A 16,530-nucleotide genomic window follows, 5' to 3' on the forward strand; every position below is an offset into this window, starting at 1 on the left:
ATAACGAATTCTTTCACATTTCTTTAATCTTTTTAAAGATTTACTTATTTTTATTGCAAAGTCAGATATACAGCGAGGACACATAAAGAGGAACCTCTTCTGTCCAATAAGTCACTCCCCAAGTGGCCATGACGCCTGGAGCTATGCTGATCTGAAACCAGGAGACCGGAGCCTCTTGTGGGTCTCCCACGCAGGTGCAGGGTCCCAAGGCTTTGGGCCATCATTGACTGCTTTCCCAGGCCACAGGCAGGGAGCTGCATGGTAAGGGGGGTGCTGGGATTAGAACTGGTGCCTAATGGGAATCTTGTGTGTACAAGGCAAGGACTTTAGCTGCTTTGGCTACCACGCCAGGCTCCCAAGTTCTTTCAAAGTTCTAGTAAGTACCGTCAAAAATGGCAAGGAGCTGCCTTTTCCTTAGCATACTTTACACCTATTGAAATACAACACAAGCAATCATCCTGTTGGGAGTGTAATCTGCGTTACTAGTAGTTACAATGAATAGTACTGCATCTTTCTATTGGTGAACCTGTTTTTCATTTGCGGCTTAAAGAAGGAGGTGGTTAAGTCATGAATTTGTGCGTTCTGTCACCAGGGTGAGAAGAAGGTTTCCACGGAATCTCGTGGTAGACCATCTCCTGTAAGCTGTGAAGATGACTCCACCTCATTGAAGCCCCAAGGTTTCTTCTTTCCCAAAGAACACTGCTACTGTAACCAGCGCATGTTTCACAGCTGGAGGGTTGTTAGATAAGTGTCTATGTTATTAATAAAAGGTGGGGCTAGTCTGGGATGCAGGTGGCTCTTCTCCCCAGAAGTCATCCCTCTAAAACTTTTCCTCTGATGTATTGCTGGTAGTGTGGGGACCAAGTGGCCTACGGTCAGTCTTTAATACACGTTTCTTGATCAAGAAACCTGAGCTGCCAACCACCTGCAGTGCATCTAAAAATGATACCTGTTAATTTCTCATTACAAATAACATATTAAATATATTTGAAAATGTCAAGAAATTAGAAAATAATTCTGAACAGCATAAATTTTACATAACTCTAAATTCTAACAAGTGTAAGTCATTAGAATAAATAATTAGAACATAATTGCAATCACATGCATTTTTTAAAAAAACTGCGGATACAGCAGTTTGAGGCTTCACTTTGGGAAATACTGAGCTAAGTCCTCCACGTAGGCCCACTGTCATCCAGTGTGGTACAGAGGCAGCAAAGCAGAAGAAACACAACATCTGGACAGCCGAAGGATATATTTGCTTTACCAACGAGTTTGCAGAATACTGGCCAGGTGTTTTCACTTTGCTTGGGCTGTGGCGAAGGGGCGGGCCTCGGTGTCCCGGGCAGGTGCAGCTCCTTGCAACCCTGCACTCAGCACCAAGCACCTGCCAGAGAGGGAGCCTCTCCAGGACCTGCAGGCAAAGCCGGAAACGGGGCGTGGCTGGCTGGGGCCAATAGGAGCGGCGCGAGGGCGGGGCGTGCCGGCGGGGGTGTGGCCGCGCGCAGTCACGTGTCGGACGGGCCAACCGCCTGGGCGTGCGCGCGCACGTGCTCCCGGCAGCGTGCGGCGGGGGATCCAGCCGGGAGGGCGGCGCCACTGGCGGGGCGGGCCGCCTCCTTGTGGCCCCGGGCGGCCGCGGGGACAGCGGTTGTGGCGCGGGGCGCCCGGGTGTTCGGGGCGTGGCAGCCGGAGCGAGCGGGCGGGCCGGAGCGAGGGGCGGCGTCGGTGAGTTTCTGGCGTGTCGCCGTGTCGCCGGGGTCCCGGGCTGGTGCTCGGGGAGCCCCGGGAGCGGCCGCGGTGGAGGGACGTGGGCTTCTCGAAGCGGCTGTGGGGACGGTGGTCCGGCAGGGTCGTGGCTCCGGGACGGCGCGCGGGGCTGGGGGCTTCTGGGCGGGAGGAAGGTGCGGGAGGTGGCCGAGCGGGGCGGTGTGTGCGGGCACGGCCCTGGGGCTCGGGTCTGTGCGCGCGCCGCGGGCACCTGCCTGGTCCTCAGCCGCGGCTCCCGGGACTCTCGGGCGTCCGTGGTAACTTTTCAGTTTCTGTGACGAGCAAGGACTGCCGCGCAGTGGGAGTCACGGGTTGCCCATGTGACCGCTTGTTTTCACTCTGTCCCGTGCGGTTGGCCCACGAGCGTGAGGGAACGGCAAGGGGACTCAAAGTGTGCAAGGGCCAGCTGCGCTGCAGCCGCAGGAGCGAGTCGCTGCAGAGCGGCTGTGCTGATCTCAGTTCGTATTCACCTGCGGAGAGCTGCAAGGTCGAACCCGGGGCTGCATGCTACTGTCCAGGTGTAGGAAGCAAGCTCTACTAAATAGTAGGGAACTAGCTTAGGATCTGTGGTGTTTTCCCTGAAACATTTAGGAATTTTGTTCTGAAATGCTGACTAGAAGATGCATTGTGATGACCGGATTTGGAATATCTTGTGTTGATTGAACATGGTGGAAAGTACTTTGTCTTGAGATCTGTTTTTGTGCTGATAGGGCTGTAAATAGTGATGTAAATTCGGAATCCCCAGCCAGGATTATATCCATCATATTAGCAATCTGATTATAAAACCCATGTTTCCTTTTATCCACTGATTAAAGTGTTTTTCTGTGATGCAATTTTGTAGCTGTATGGGTTCCTTTCTCTCCCTTCATTCCTTCCTTTTTCCTTTCCCCTCCTGCCATTGCCCTCACCCCATTTTTAAAAACACAATAGTATGGTTCCTAATTCTGCACTGCTTGGTGGACTCTACAGTCTTTAATGGGGAAAAAGCAGGAGGAAGTCCTTGCTTTGAACGCGACGGGATCCCGTTGGGCACCGGTTCTCATCCTGGCAGCTCCACTTCCCATCCAGCTCCCTGCTTGTGGCCTGGGAAAGCAGTCGAGGACAGCCCAAAGCTTTGGGACCCAGAAGTTCCTGGATCCTGGCTTCGGATTGGCATCGCATCGGCCGTTGTGCTCACTTGCACTTGGGGAGTGAATCATCGGACAGAAGATCTTCCTCTCTCTCTTCGTCTCTGTATATCTGACTTTCCAATAAATAAATAACTTTAAAAAAAAGTTCAACTTTTAATTGCTCCCTAGTCCACTCACAGTTGCACATTATTGAGCAATTGTTGTTCAGAATTTGGGTTCAGTGTGGCTAAGTGTTGGGCTCACCTGGAGCTGTTGCAGCCACCAGCAGGGTTTTGGGAGGGTCCTTTGTGGGAAGCTTGCTAGGTGTCTCCTTGTGCATCAAGGAGGCCCTGGATTCAGGCTGGGCTCCTGCACAAGGCCCAGCAGGCCAACAGCATGTAATTGACTTCCAATGAATTGGTTTCAGAAGGCCATGTGGCTTGTTACCAGGTCCAGCTGTCAGCAGCTTGTCAGGTGGACAAATGACTGGGCTGTAGGCAGTTCTCAGAGCAGCTCCTGTTCTCAGGATTGTGTCTCATGGAGCTGGGTAGTATTCTCAGCTGCTCTTGTTCTGGGAGCTGCCTGAGCCTCAGGTAACTGCTTGACTTTTCTCTGTTCAACGCCAGTGAGTGTTATTGGTCTAAGGAATGTTCCTTTCACTGTTTAATAGATTCTTTTGTGGCTTTATTTTACTTGGAGATGTAGTCATATATTTGATCATAACACTTCAAAGTTGGAGTGTTTTGGGGCAAATTTGTAACTTTTTTTTTTAAAAAAGATTTATGTATTTTTAATGGAAGGGCAGATATAGAGAGAGGAGGACAGACAGAGAGGAAGATCTTCCATCCAGTGATTCACTCCCCATCGGCCGCAGTGGCTGGAGCTGTCCCAGTCTGAAGCCAGAGGGAAGGGGCCTGCTCTTGGTCTCCCATAAGGTTGCAGCGTCCCAAGTCCTTGGGCTGTTCTCGACTGCTTTCCCAGGCCACAGGCAGGGAGCTGGATGGGAAGTGGGCCTGCCAGAACATGAACTGGTGTCTGTATGGGATTCCAGTGCATTCAAGATGAGAAGTTTAGCTGCTAGGCTAGCACGCCAGGCTGTTACCTTCTTGGTTTTAAAAATTGAATCATGTTTTCTGAGTAATACTCCAAAACAAAATGTTTAAAAAATTTCCCCCCTCTTCTTTCCTCTTTCCTTTCTTTCATCTTTACAGATTTGTTGCAGAATTGTGTTATAATTATTTGGATAATAGAACTTTTTGCTTTTCAAAATAAGCTTGCTTTTCTTTTGAAAATTAAAGGAATATAATGTATAGAAAAACAACTTATAAAAAACTATAATATGGATTATGAAATTCTGATAAAATCATGGAGTACTGAACATGTAATCATATTGTACATAGCAGCTGGGCCCAGCGTGGTGGCCAAGCGGCTAAGGTCCTCGCCTTGAAAGTGCTGGGATACCATATGGGCGCCGGTTCTAATCCCGGCAGCTCCACTTCCCATTCCCACTCACTCCCTGCTTGTGGCCTGGGAAAGCAGTCGAGGATGGCCCAAGGCTTTGGGATCTGCACCTGCATGGGAGACCCGGAGGAGGTTCCTGGTTTCCGGCTTCAGATTGGCTGTTGCAGTCACTTCGGGAGTGATTCATCAGACGGAAGATCTTCCTCTCTACCTCTCCTCCTCTCTGTATATCTAACTTTGTAATAAAAATAGATAAATATTTAAAAAAAAAGGTTATAGAGAAAAGGTAGAGGGAAGAGGAAAAGGGGAGATCAGCCTTTTGTCCACTGGTTCACTGCTGGGTCAGGCTGTAGCCAGGAGCGGGGTCTCCCACATGCATGCAGGGGCCCACGTACTGCTGCCGCTTTCCCAGACTCACTATGGGCAGATTAATCAGAAGTGGGGCAGCTGTGACATGAACCCTCTGTGACTCCTTAATCATAGGTGGCGGCTTAACTTGTTGTACCACAATGCCAGCCTCATTGTAGCCACTGTTTTTAAGTTGCATCCATCTTGGTTGTGAATGTAAGAGCCCAATGTGAATTGAAAGGTATTCTGTTTTGATAGTGAGAGGACAAATTTTCCTGTTTTATAAGTGGGAAACAAGCACTTTATTTGGTTAGTATTTCATTTAAGGGAATGAAATAAAATTCCCCAAGTCTCATTTTTTATTTAATCAATCCAGAAACTGTAATAGCAACAACTACTGAGAAATTCAAATTCTTTTAGTTAATAAGGATGTTAGCTCTTTTTAAAACTAATCATAAAACTAATCATAATAAAAAGACTCAGAAAAGCTACAGTTTTCCACCACATTTATTTAAAAAGCCCAAGTTTTGATTCTGAACTTAATGACTCAGTCTGTTTCTGTGGAATTAAGTGTGTGTGTATCTAGAGATTGTCATCAATGTGAGAGGCTCTGCAGAATGGTGGTATAGCTGTAGAGTCAGGATTAAAATGGAGGATGCTTTGCAAAAGTGGATACTGTTTTTTGTCTTTCCGTTGAGCTAAAAGATAAATTATTAGCTACGTGTAGAAATCTGGTACAGTGGTAGTGGAGTGAGGCTGAATATGCCAGATTTGTGTAAACTGTACGTGTTAACTAGAGAGCTGTGAAAGACATAAGCAGATAGTTTGAAAAGTTTATGGAGAAATTAGATGTTTCTTTTGGTCCAAACATTAAAATCCATATGTAGATTTTTTTTCCTAATATGCATTTTCTGTAAAGCTTTTGAAGAATCCTCATACTTGCAATCTTTGCCCACTGTCCTAATTTAAAATTCCATTCTGTATTTTGTTTCTATGTGTTTTTTTACATTTCATTTTTCTTTTGTATTGGTAGGCAGAATGCCAGAGAAAGAGAGGTGAAGAGAAAAAGTGTCTTCATCTGCTGGTTCACTCCCCAAAGGCCTGCCTTAGCCAGCACTGGATGTGGCCAAAGCCTTGGGCTGAAGGCCATGTGGGTGTTGTGCGTGGGTGGCAGGGACTCAGGTCGGTGAAGCATCATCTGTTGCTTGCCAAGTATGAAAGGTGGAAGCTGGATTGGAAGTAGAGGCAGGACTCAACCCCAAGCACTGATATGGGGCAAGTAAGTCCCACACATAGCTTAAGCTGCTGAGCTACAGTGCCTCTGTTTTCTGCTTTAAAACCACACCTGTTGGCAAGTATATGAACAGAAGGGTATTTGGGTCAGACTGGACTAGTATGCCATACATACTGGCAAGCCAGGGTAGGGGGTGGGCCTGGTTGGGGTTACTGTGGGCCGCCCTGACTGGGCTGCAACTCCTACTGGTACGTGCGAGGGACAAGTGCGTCCAGGGTGGAACCAGGCCGGACTGCAAGAGGACACGGGTGGAGACAGAACCGACCCAGCAACTGCAACCACCAGCTGATCGGGGCAATGGACTGTGCCGGGCCCTATGCTTACTAGAACACGCAGAAATCTGGACTGGGAATACCTCAAAATTTCTTTGAGGATCTCCCCAGTCGAGACACCGGACTCAGAGTCCTAACCAAGGAAAGACAGAACAAGTCAAGCAACAACCTCAGCTATCTGTTGGCAGCAAAATACTGGGCAAATGGAGACTCTAGAAGGGACTGTGTCAATCAATGGACTCTTCAATGACCACATCGTGCTTGGAGTGGCGAGACTTGCAGCGACCCATGAATGGTGAACTATTGGAACCACTTGATCGAGTATCTCAGAGCATGCCCCACATCCGGGACTTAGGGTGGGTGGGAAACTGGGTGGGGCTTCTCCCTCTATATCCCCCTTTAGGCCTTGAACCTTTTTTACCCCAATTAAATTTGTAAGGATTGTCAAAATTAAAAAAAAAAACCATAATGGGCAGATGGAATTTGTAAAAGAAAAAAAAATAGTGAATAGAAAAAGATTTGTTTATCAGGTTAAATTTATAAGTTTTCTGGATGATAATAGAAAAGCTATCTAAAAGTGAAAATTAGATAACACCAGAGCCAGTGTTGTGACAAAACAGGTAAAGGCTACTGCTTGCACTGCCAGCATTCCATATGGGCTCTGATTGGCATCCCAGCTGCTTTACTTGTGTGTTTTTTTTTTTTTTAAGATTTATTTATTTTTATGACAGAGTCATACAGAGAGGAGGAGAGATAGAGAGGAAGATCTTCCATCCGATGATTCACTCCCCAAGAGGCCGCAATGGCCAGAGCTGCACCAATCCGGAGCCTTTTCCAGGTCTCTCAAGCAGGTGCTTTGAGCCATCCTTGACTGCTTTCCCAGGCTACAATCAGGGAGCTGGATGGGAAATGGGATGCTTGCTTATGAATTGGCGTCCATATGGGATCTTGGCGTTTGCAAGGCAAGGACCCCAGGCACTAGGCTATTGTGCCAGGCTCGAGCTGCACCATTTCTTAACTAACTTCCAGTTGATGGGCTGGGAGAGCACAGAGGATGGCTCAAGTGCTTTAACCCTTCTGCCCACCTGAGACGTGGAAGAAGCTCATGGTTCCTCGGTTCAGACTGGCCCAACTTGGGTTGTATCAGCAAGTTGGGGAGTGAACTAGTGGATGAAAGCTCTCAATCTGTCTCTCCTTCTCTCTGTATCTCTGCCTTTCAAATAAAACTAAATTATCTTTTTTTTTTTTAAAGGAGTTTAAGTATTTCTGGATGCAACATGGGAATTTCAGAACCCTTGCTAATAGGAATTCCACCAGGGCTAGCACTGTGGGGAAAGATGTTGTGAATGAAGTTTTTGAGAGGTTCTGTTCTTTCTGAGACTTTTTCAGTTTTGTTGCCGCTGAGTTGGGAAAATATTTTCAAGGTTTCTTGGCTGACCAAGTGAATCCCAGTGCATCCACAAAAAGCTAGGTACTTGCTGCAAGGCTTGGCCAGGAGAGTTGTCCAACCTTTTCTGTTTTCCATCCTCTGAGGAGGCACACAGCGTCCCCTCCTGGCCTAGAAGTGCTAGCCGTCATGTTCCCCATGTGTATCCAGACCTGCTGTCCATTGCCCAGGCATCAGGAATGAGGAGGCCCTGTCCAGATACTTGCACTGCCTGGTTGGATCACATCTCTTGTGATTTACCCTGTGGCCAGAGTTTCATCTAATGGTCTAGTTGGAAGTCCCCAGGAAACCTCGTTTGGGGTTTGACTCAGATTTGACTATCGTGTGTTTCAGCTAGTGCAGGGTCAGGTTTGGTACAGCACTGGCGGCAGCCAATGCACATACCAGTGGAAGCAGCTGGGTGGGTAGCTCCTCCCTGGCTCCAACTCTCAGGCCAACTTGAGGTGCTGCAGCCCAGTCCCTCACAGGCCCAGTCCTCAAGCACACCAGTGGGTGCCACAGCCTTGTGATGATGACCCCCCACAGCTTCTCCCCCCCCAGGCCCGTCTCCAGTCCTGGTTTTTGCGTGTGCTGGCATGTGCAGAGACCCATCCTGGCCCATCCTACAACTTGTTGGGCTCTTATGCACACGCACTGGTGCTGTGGCTTAGCTTAGCCCAACCCGAGCCCAGTCCCGTCCTACACATAGGCCAACGGGTGCTCCACATTGTCCACCCAGCCTGACTGTAGCCCTGGTTTTCGTGCTCACCATCAAAGATCCCTTACCAGGCCGACTCCCCGCCCAGGATTGTGTGCCTGCGTACAGAAAGTACTGCCGTCTAGTCCGACATTTCCTGTACCCAGTCCTCACACTTGCCAGCAAGTGGCATGACCTAGCACTTCTGGCCTTCACCCATGATGGTCTTATGCACACAAGCAGGCGTGACAGCTATGCCCAGCTTGTCCTGACCCCAGACCAAGCCTGCATGATGGCCGGCAGGTGCTTCAGTCTGGCCTGGAGCACCAGCCCATAGTTGCTGCTCTCATGTTTACCAGTGGAAGCAGCAGCCCAGCCAGTGGAGTAAGCCAAGTTCCTGTAGCAGTTCCAGCCCTGGGTCTTGCAGGCAGCAGTGGTTGCTGTGACCTCATCTGGCATAGTCTACCCACAGTGCCAGCTCTCACTGGCAGCAGGTAAAACAACCTTGTACAGCCAGGCCCATCACCTGCCTTGGCCCTCACGTGAATTTAGTGGAGTATGGAGACCCAATCGAGGCCGACCTACACCCTGGCCTGGCTCTTCCTTGTGCCAGCAGTTGCTGCAGATTGGCTCAGTCACTGAGGGCTTTTGCTATAGTCAGAGGTTCACGAAGGACCCCCTAGGCCAACCCGTTGCACACCTGGGCATGCACAAGAGTTGAGGCTTGAGTGTGCAGGGCAGGGGGTGAAAGAGAGCCAACACTGTGGCCTTTGTGGTCCAGGTGATAGCACCTGTTGGTGTGTGTGGGAGCTGGAACTGGGGGCAGTCTGGGCAGGTGTCCTTGAGGGCCTCTGTGGGCCAGGTCCCTGCAACTGCTCTAGCAGGGGCAGGCCTGTGAATGGCGTCTGGTGTCGGCAAAGAGCCCATGCTTTCATCTCATGTTGGCCTCGGGCACATGAGCATCTCCAGTCTCAGGGACCAGAGCCTGTGGGTGTATGGTCTGGCCTTGGCGCGCACGTGTGCACACACACACTCACACACACACACACTACATGATTTTATTATCCACATGGCTGAATCCTGTGCAAAGTAGCAAATGATACTAGGGTGATGATGAAGATGCAGAGAACCTAACCCTTAACACCGAGTGCAAGTTCTCCAGCTCCTGAGAGGGATCCGTTGAGAAGAGAGAGTTCCAAAGAAGGAATAGGCAAACCCAAAGCCGCTGCTCAGTAGGAAGTGAGTACAGAAGATGTGATAAGTCTGTACTCTTCTACAACAGTTAGAGGAAGATTCTAGTTGGGGGAGGTGGTTTGGGCTATCTTATGGGTAGGCTGAGCCTCAGCCTGGTGTGATGGCCTTCCATATGGGTGCCAGTTGGTGTGCCAGCTGGTCCACTTGCAGTCCAGCTCCCTGCTGACAGCCTGGGAAATGGCAGATGGCAGCAGCTCAAGGCCTAGAGCTCCTACTGCCGTGTGGGAGACTGTGAAGCAGTTTATGGCTTTTCTCTTCACATGGGCTCAGCTCCAATCATTACAGCCATTTGGGCAGTGAACCAGTGAATGGAAGGACTCGATCTCTGTCCTTTCCTCTCTGCTGTATTTTCTTATTTCAAATGGAAAGCAATTAATCTTTAAGTAATTGACTATGTTTTTCTCCTTTGAGGAGCCTAGGAATTGAGCCAGAGCTGTGGACTGCCTGCTGTGTATGTTGCACATCAATGTTTTAGAAGATAATTTGAGGAGCCACCGCTACGGCCTGGCAGGCTAAGTCTCCCCTGTGGCACCGGTATTGACCGATGGAGGCCTTTTTAGAGGACAGCAACTCCACTTCCAAGTCAGCTCTCCGCTGCTGAGCTTGGGAATGCATCGGGAGTGGTTCCAGTCCTTGCATTCATGCACTTGTGTGGGAGCTCTGGAGGGAAGCTGCAGGCCGACTGACCTGGCTCTGGCTGTCTTGGCCATTTGTGTAGTGATGCAAAGGTAGGTAGATGATCTCTGTGTGTCCTACTCTGCCAGTGGAAAAGCCTTTCCATTTAAAACAAACAACAAAAAAGTAGATCTTTGTAATCAGAATAAGATCCTTATTTGAAAGGCAAAATTATAGGGAGTGAAGGAGAGACAGAGATCTTCCATCTACTGGTTCACTCTTGAAATGGTGGGAAGGGCTAGGTTGGGCCAGGGTGAAGCCCCGGGGGTCCAGAACTTCCTCCAGGACTGCCGTGTACTGAGCAGGGGCCCAGGCACCTAGTCCATCCTTTCCTGCTTGCCCATGCCAAGTAGCAGGGAGCTGGTTTGCAAGAGGGGCAGCTGGGACTAGACTCAGTGCCCATGTGAGATGCTGGCACCCAAGCTGTCTGCTTGATACATGGTGACACCGTGCTGGTCCCTAGAAATTCCTCCTGTCAACCCTTCTCCCCCTCCCGTTCCACATCTACCCTCAGGCAGATATTTGCATGCTGTGTGTCCAGTGAGTGGACCATCTGGGGGTTCTGTAGATAGTCCTGCAACCAGTTGTGAAAAGTTTAAATACTTTATTAGAACTTTGTCCACCTGTTCTTGTGAACACTTTAGAGAACACTTTACAGTTTCATCAGTCTCTAGAAAGTGCAAAGCATTTTCCATTGGATCTTATTTTGAAAGCTGCTAGTTCAGTTTCCTTTTGTTGAAATCATCTGTTCACAGTTTGTGTTTTCTGATTCTGTCAGTCATGGAGTACACTGTCTTTCATGACAGAGAGCTATAATCTCTGCGTGTAGATCCTGTTCAAATTTTTCTGTGTTGATTATGTGAGATCACATAAAGCTTGTAGTTGGATACTCTAGCATATTCTATAATTTGAGCATTGTATTGATCACATCTTTTAAAATTTAAACCTGTTGATATGTTGTTAGTTAAAATGGACAGATGACATTTACAAGTTAAAAATTCCTTAAAAATGTCAACTTGCGGAGATAGGAAAGAATTCAGTGAACCTTAACAGGTGTACTGAGGATACAAAATAAACGTTCATGATCCAGAACTGGACAGCCTTGTGTAAAACTCGGGTGCCTAAAGCATGTTTATAGTCATAATAGTTGGTTCAGTTGCCAAAGAATAAATAGAACTATGTTGTTTTCTCTGGGTTGCATGTCAGATTCCTTGGTTGTTGGGTGAGTAAAGGGGATGGCGGTGACGATGTGAAGCAGGACTCCCTTGCACGGTTTGGGGAGCAGGTGGCTTGTCAGCAGCATGCTGGGCAGCCTGGGTCTGTGTGCCATCTTGGTGTTTAGGACTGTGTGGCTGGCTGTGTGGGGAATGTCTGAGAAGTAGCTGGTGGCTTGGGGTGTCATCTCCCTGGTCTTGGGTGTGCACTTGGGGCTTGATTGCAGCCAAGCCGTGGGCACCATCCTGTTCACCCCACACTGGAATGTGGGACTCCTGCCTCCTGTGCTGTCAGGGTCTCCGCAGGTAGCATCGTAGTAGGGTTGGGCAGCCTTGGGGCCAGCGAGGTTGGGCCTGGCCTTCCCAAGTGCTGTCAGAGCCCTCAGTGTTGCTGGTGAGGTGACCCGGTGGGAGATGGCACTGAGGAGCCCTATGTTGTGGATCGCACCGGGAACAGCCCAGGAGGAGCCACATACCTGCTTGCCTGCACTGCAGCTCCTCGGGGGCCTGTGATGTTGGTGGCCTGCATACTCTTCTGACCCTGCACAATCTTGCCATCACCTAGGCTGAACAGGTGCTTCCTGCGCTTGTGGTTCTGAATGGTGGGGTGATGGACAAATATGTCTTCCTTCATGTGATGTTGGCTAATGAAGCCATATTTGGTCTTGATGTTGAACCATTTTATGGTTTCTTGAACCTTAGTTGTGATCAGCTTTATGTCCCCCCTAACTCCTGTCATAAAGGGCTTGGGCTTTGTGGGCAGCTGCTGCTGGGTCTCGGAATCGGCTTTGGCCTTGCTGCTCATGGTGACACTATGGGTGGCCAAGGCTGGCTATGTCATCTGCAGCTGCCTCCAGGGTGTCAGTGTCCGTAGGCCAGCATCACTGGTGGTGTTACACAGGAGTCTCGGGGGTCTGCTCTCTGTTCCCATTGCTGCTCGAACTGCAGCCAGTCCATCTGCTTCAGGCAGGGCTTCAGGCAGGTGAGAATCTTGGGACTTTGGAAGATGGTGGTGGTCCCCGTCCTGCCCCTGGCTGAAAGTGTCTTGTAAGCTCTGCAGTGCGCTCTGCAGGACCTGTTCCTGCAGGTGTTTCTGTCTCATGGCCAGCAGCATTGCGTCTCTCTCCTGCTGGAACAGCAGGATTTGCTTGAGGATGGCCTCTGTGGCACTGAAGAGCTGCTGGGATCTGACTTCTGTTTCTTTCAGCAGCTGCTCCCGAGTGTGGAGCTCCTCCCTGAGTGCACAGGCAGCCACCTCCTTCTCTTGCAAGGATGTGAGCATCTTGGTGTTGGAGTCTTGGAGTGCCTTCATGCTTTCCTGAGCTGTGTGGAGTCTTTCCCCACACTCTTGTTTCAGTTTCTGAATCTCCATATACAGTGTTGACACTGCTTCTTCTGGTTAGTATTTGGATGGGAGACACTGCTTCTAATATGGTCACAGATTGTTTCAAAATGGTGTTCTCTTTCTGGACAAGAGTGTCCTCCATGGTGTGTAACTGTTGAGTTTTGGCTCTCAGAGCAAGCCCTTTCCCTTTCACTAGTTTCTCTAACTCGTGTTGTTTCTCCTCCAGATCCCTGATCTCTGAAGGTTTCTGGTCGTCTTCCGTCTCCAGGGTCGTGGTGTCCGTCGTGGAGTGAGAGTTTTCTCACGGTTTGCTGTAGAGTGTTACTTTCCTTCTCTTTCTCTACAAGAGTCTTGTTGAGAGAGCACAGATGCCTGTTTTTGGCATTCATCAAAATGTCTGCCTTTTAGTAGCTTCTGTAAATACTCCAGTTTCTCCTTTAGTTTCTTGTTTTCTAAAGACAGTTGCTGCTGTTGTGTGTCTACTTTTGTGGTGTGAGCCTTCAGAGAAGCCATCGTGTGCAGTTCTTCCTGGAGGATCTGGATTGTGGCTTCGTTTGCTTTGAGTGATTTTAGCTTTAGCTTTTGTGTTGCTCCTGTGAGGAATTGACTTGAGGTAGCAGGTTCTGTGAATTCCAGACTCTTGTGTGAATGCTTTCCTGTTGGAGGCCTCTAGCAAGGCTTTGAGGTGTCTGAGCAGGTCGTCTTCGGTCGAAGAAAGCTGGCCAAGCATTTCGAGGACGTGGAAGAATTCGTCGTTGAACTTTTTTCTCATGCTAGTGTCTTGGGCATTTTGTGTTAAGTCGGTGCCATCTGCGTCTTGCTCAACTTGGTCTGTGTCAAGGATGAGCTGGGTGTAAATCCTGCCAAATTCCTTTTGAAGCCTCCCCGACTCACTTTGACAGAGATTGTTTCAGCATCTTATTTCTCTCCTGACTTTGTCAGCTGGTTCTGCAGAGAGCGCACCTCCTTCTTTTTGGCTGTCAGAAGGAGCTCTTTGCCTTTCACTAGGCTGTGTAAGATCTGTGGTTTCTTCTTAAGTTTTTGTATTTCAAGTGATTTTGTCTCCAGGTGTGTGGTCTGTCGCGGCCTGAGACAGTGTCTGGATCCTTTCCTGGAGGAGCCTGATTGTTTCTGCTTTGGTGGCTAGGGAGGCTTTTAGGGTTTCATTTTCTCGTAGGAGCAACCGAGGAGGCTCACTGCGGGCCACAGGTTTTCTTTCATCAGGAAAGGTCAGGTTGTTGGTGGCCTTGGGTACCACTTTGGGCTCTCTGAGGAGTTGTTCTTTGGTGGAAAGCTGCCCAAGGGTTTCCAGGTGTGGGGCCACTTCGTTTTTGTTTTGTCGTCTCCACAACTATGTGTGGAGTTAGTGCAGATTTCACATTTTATTCTGATTTTTGTCCATTTTGTTTTTCAGTAAAATATGTGATTGGCAGTCTGCTGGATGTCACGCAGCTCCCTAGCGTGATAGCGTGCTTCCACATCAAGGCCAAGATTTGTCAGCATGTCATCTTCAAATCCTTGGAGGTGCTTCCTCTACAAGCCTCTTAAACATATAGTCGCTAAATAGCTACCAATGTCCTTTGCTTGTCCCAGGTAGTGGGCTAGGCTGTTGCCTAGGCCACGGACCACTGAGGACATGGCTGTGGGTAGCTTAACTGGTGTGGAGCGCTCCCAGCGTCCAGCTCAGTTGTAGAGGCCGACAAAGTGTCACCAGACCAGTGCATGCTGGGCCTTATATAGGCAGCTCACACTGGGCATAAGTCAAAAGAAGAGCAGTCATGTTAGCTGTTTCATAAAGCGGTGAATCCAGTGATTGGTTAATGCTGGATATTGGGAGCCCAAGAGCAGGCAATAGGTGCTGACATAACGCAGAGCTTACTAAGGACGTAACCGCCATCTTAGGGATGGGAAGAGTCAAGGGAGGAAGTGGCATCAGGATCTTGGGGACGTCATTGGCAGACAGCAGCCTGGATTCCTGCTGGATCTGGGGTACTCTGCGTAGGGCTTGAGCAGACAACAGGATGGAATCAGCTGGTGCCCAGCCTGCCGAGGGCAAAGGTAACTGTGACTGTTGCTGATGATGTCTGGGGCATCCAGGACCTTGCTGTGCGTGGCTGCTGGAGGGAAGGCATCCACAGCTACAAGCACCAAGTGACTTCCTCTCATACCAGGAGGCTGGAGCCTTCCATTGGTGGAGCCTAACCGCAAGCTGGTCAGTAAGGCATTCTGAGAGTTCAACATGACTGAGGCTCCAGCTACACAGCACATAGTCGGTGAAGACAGACCGAGGGTTGCTAGGCAGGGTTGATATAGACACCACATATTTAAACAAAAAAACCACAGACACTTGTCTCTGCTGTCCCACGAGCAGCTTGCCAGTTCATTAAGTACTTTGTTAAGATGCAGATTCAAATCATGCACTTTAGGGCAGTGTGTTGGAGGACTAGGCATGGGAGGCCGAAGAGTATTCTGAAGAAGTTTCCTTGAGCTCCACCCTTTCTGTGTGCTTCTGGCATGTTCTGTGTCTTCCTGTTGAAGACAGGAGTGAGAGGAATGAGGAAGCGATTCTGCAACTGGGACCCAGCAGGTTGACTTACATTTCTTGTTAGAGGCCCTGAGTGATGAGTGAATCACAGATGCATCAGGGCTGGACCACAGGCTCAAGAGACAGTCACGATTCACAGTAGAATTGGGATTTTCATCTTCTTCTTTCTGAAAAATTGGCACAGCCAGTGAAGCTCTGGCTGCATTGCCTCAAAGCAATTCATTGACATGAGTTGTGGACATAGAACCACACTTTGGCCTCTGTAGTTCCATTTTGACCCCTGAACCACTTTAAGACATTTATTTGTGTGTGTGTGTGTGTGTTGGAGGGCGGGGAGGTAGAGAGTGAAGGAGAGAGAGAGGCAGATGGCCCATCTGCTGGCTCACCGCTCTTAATGCCTGCAGCAGCAGGGTTGGACGGAGATTAAAGCCAGGAGCTGGCAGCTCGGTCCAGGTCCTTCACATGGAAGACAGGCTCCTAATTACTTGAGTCATCACCACCCACTGCCTCCTGGCCTATATAAATAACAGGAAGCTGGAGTCAGGAGCTGGAGCTGAGAAATGATTCATGGGCCCGGCACGATGGCCTATTAGCTGAAGTCTTTGCTTCGCATGCACTGCCCAAGATCCCATATGGGCACCAGTTTGTGTCCCAGCAGCCCCACTTCCCATCCAGCTCCCTGCTTGTGGCCTGGGGAAGCAGTGGAGGACAGCCCAAAGCCTTGGGACCCTGCACCTGTGTGGGAGACCCAGAAGAGGCTCCAGGTTGTTGGCTTTGGCTTGGCACATGTGGGCATCAGCTGTAGTGCCTTCACTGCTGGGCCAGAGGCCCGCCCTGAGCAGTCTGTCCTTAAGCAGACAGGAAAGGGTCTCTCTGGGTACAAGTAGGAAAGAAAATCACGGAGTGTCCAGTGGCCTCTTGGGCTCCCCCAGGGCAGGAGGACAGGCTGCTCTTTGTGACCAGCAGGGGGAGCCAGAGTTCCCTGAGCTCCCTGAGCCCTTGAAGGGTCACCATCAGCAGCAAGAGTGGATGTCACAAATGAGTACTCCAGGGAGCACTTAGAGTTGGACACACCACCAAGGCCTGACGCTCGTTTCCACACACTCCTGTGTGTCACAGCCAC

General features: G+C 49.5%; 1 protein-coding gene across 1 annotated transcript; it reads right to left on the minus strand.

The window, feature by feature from the left end:
* Nucleotides 1-1,505: 1,505 nt before the first annotated feature.
* On the minus strand, nt 1,506-12,322 carry LOC121159493 (Y-box-binding protein 2-like). The gene is made up of 3 exons (XM_040984653.1): nt 11,994-12,322; nt 4,756-4,888; nt 1,506-2,039 (listed from the first exon to the last, which is right to left on the minus strand). The coding sequence occupies exons 1-3, from the start codon at nt 12,320-12,322 to the stop codon at nt 1,506-1,508; spliced, it is 996 nt and encodes a 331-aa protein (XP_040840587.1).
* Between the last annotated feature and the right edge of the window lie 4,208 nt (nt 12,323-16,530).

Source organism: Ochotona curzoniae, unplaced genomic scaffold (assembly GCF_017591425.1).
Source record: "Ochotona curzoniae isolate NIBS_2020 unplaced genomic scaffold, NIBS_Ocur_1.0 contig_43, whole genome shotgun sequence".
Taxonomy (NCBI): domain Eukaryota; kingdom Metazoa; phylum Chordata; class Mammalia; order Lagomorpha; family Ochotonidae; genus Ochotona; species Ochotona curzoniae.

What these genes read in the sequence shown, in the direction of transcription:
- LOC121159493 (XM_040984653.1), bottom strand. Translation starts at nt 12,322, where the DNA reads ATGAGCAGCAAGGCCAAAGCCGATTCCGAGACCCAGCAGCAGCTGCCC. An exon ending in GCTGCAGTGCAGGCAAGCAG is followed by an intron (nt 4,889 to 11,993) that starts GTATGTGGCTCC and finishes TTCACAACCAAG; the next exon opens with ATGGATGCAACTTAAAAACA. An exon ending in TTCTGATTAATCTGCCCATA is followed by an intron (nt 2,040 to 4,755) that starts GTGAGTCTGGGA and finishes TGCTCGTCACAG; the next exon opens with AAACTGAAAAGTTACCACGG.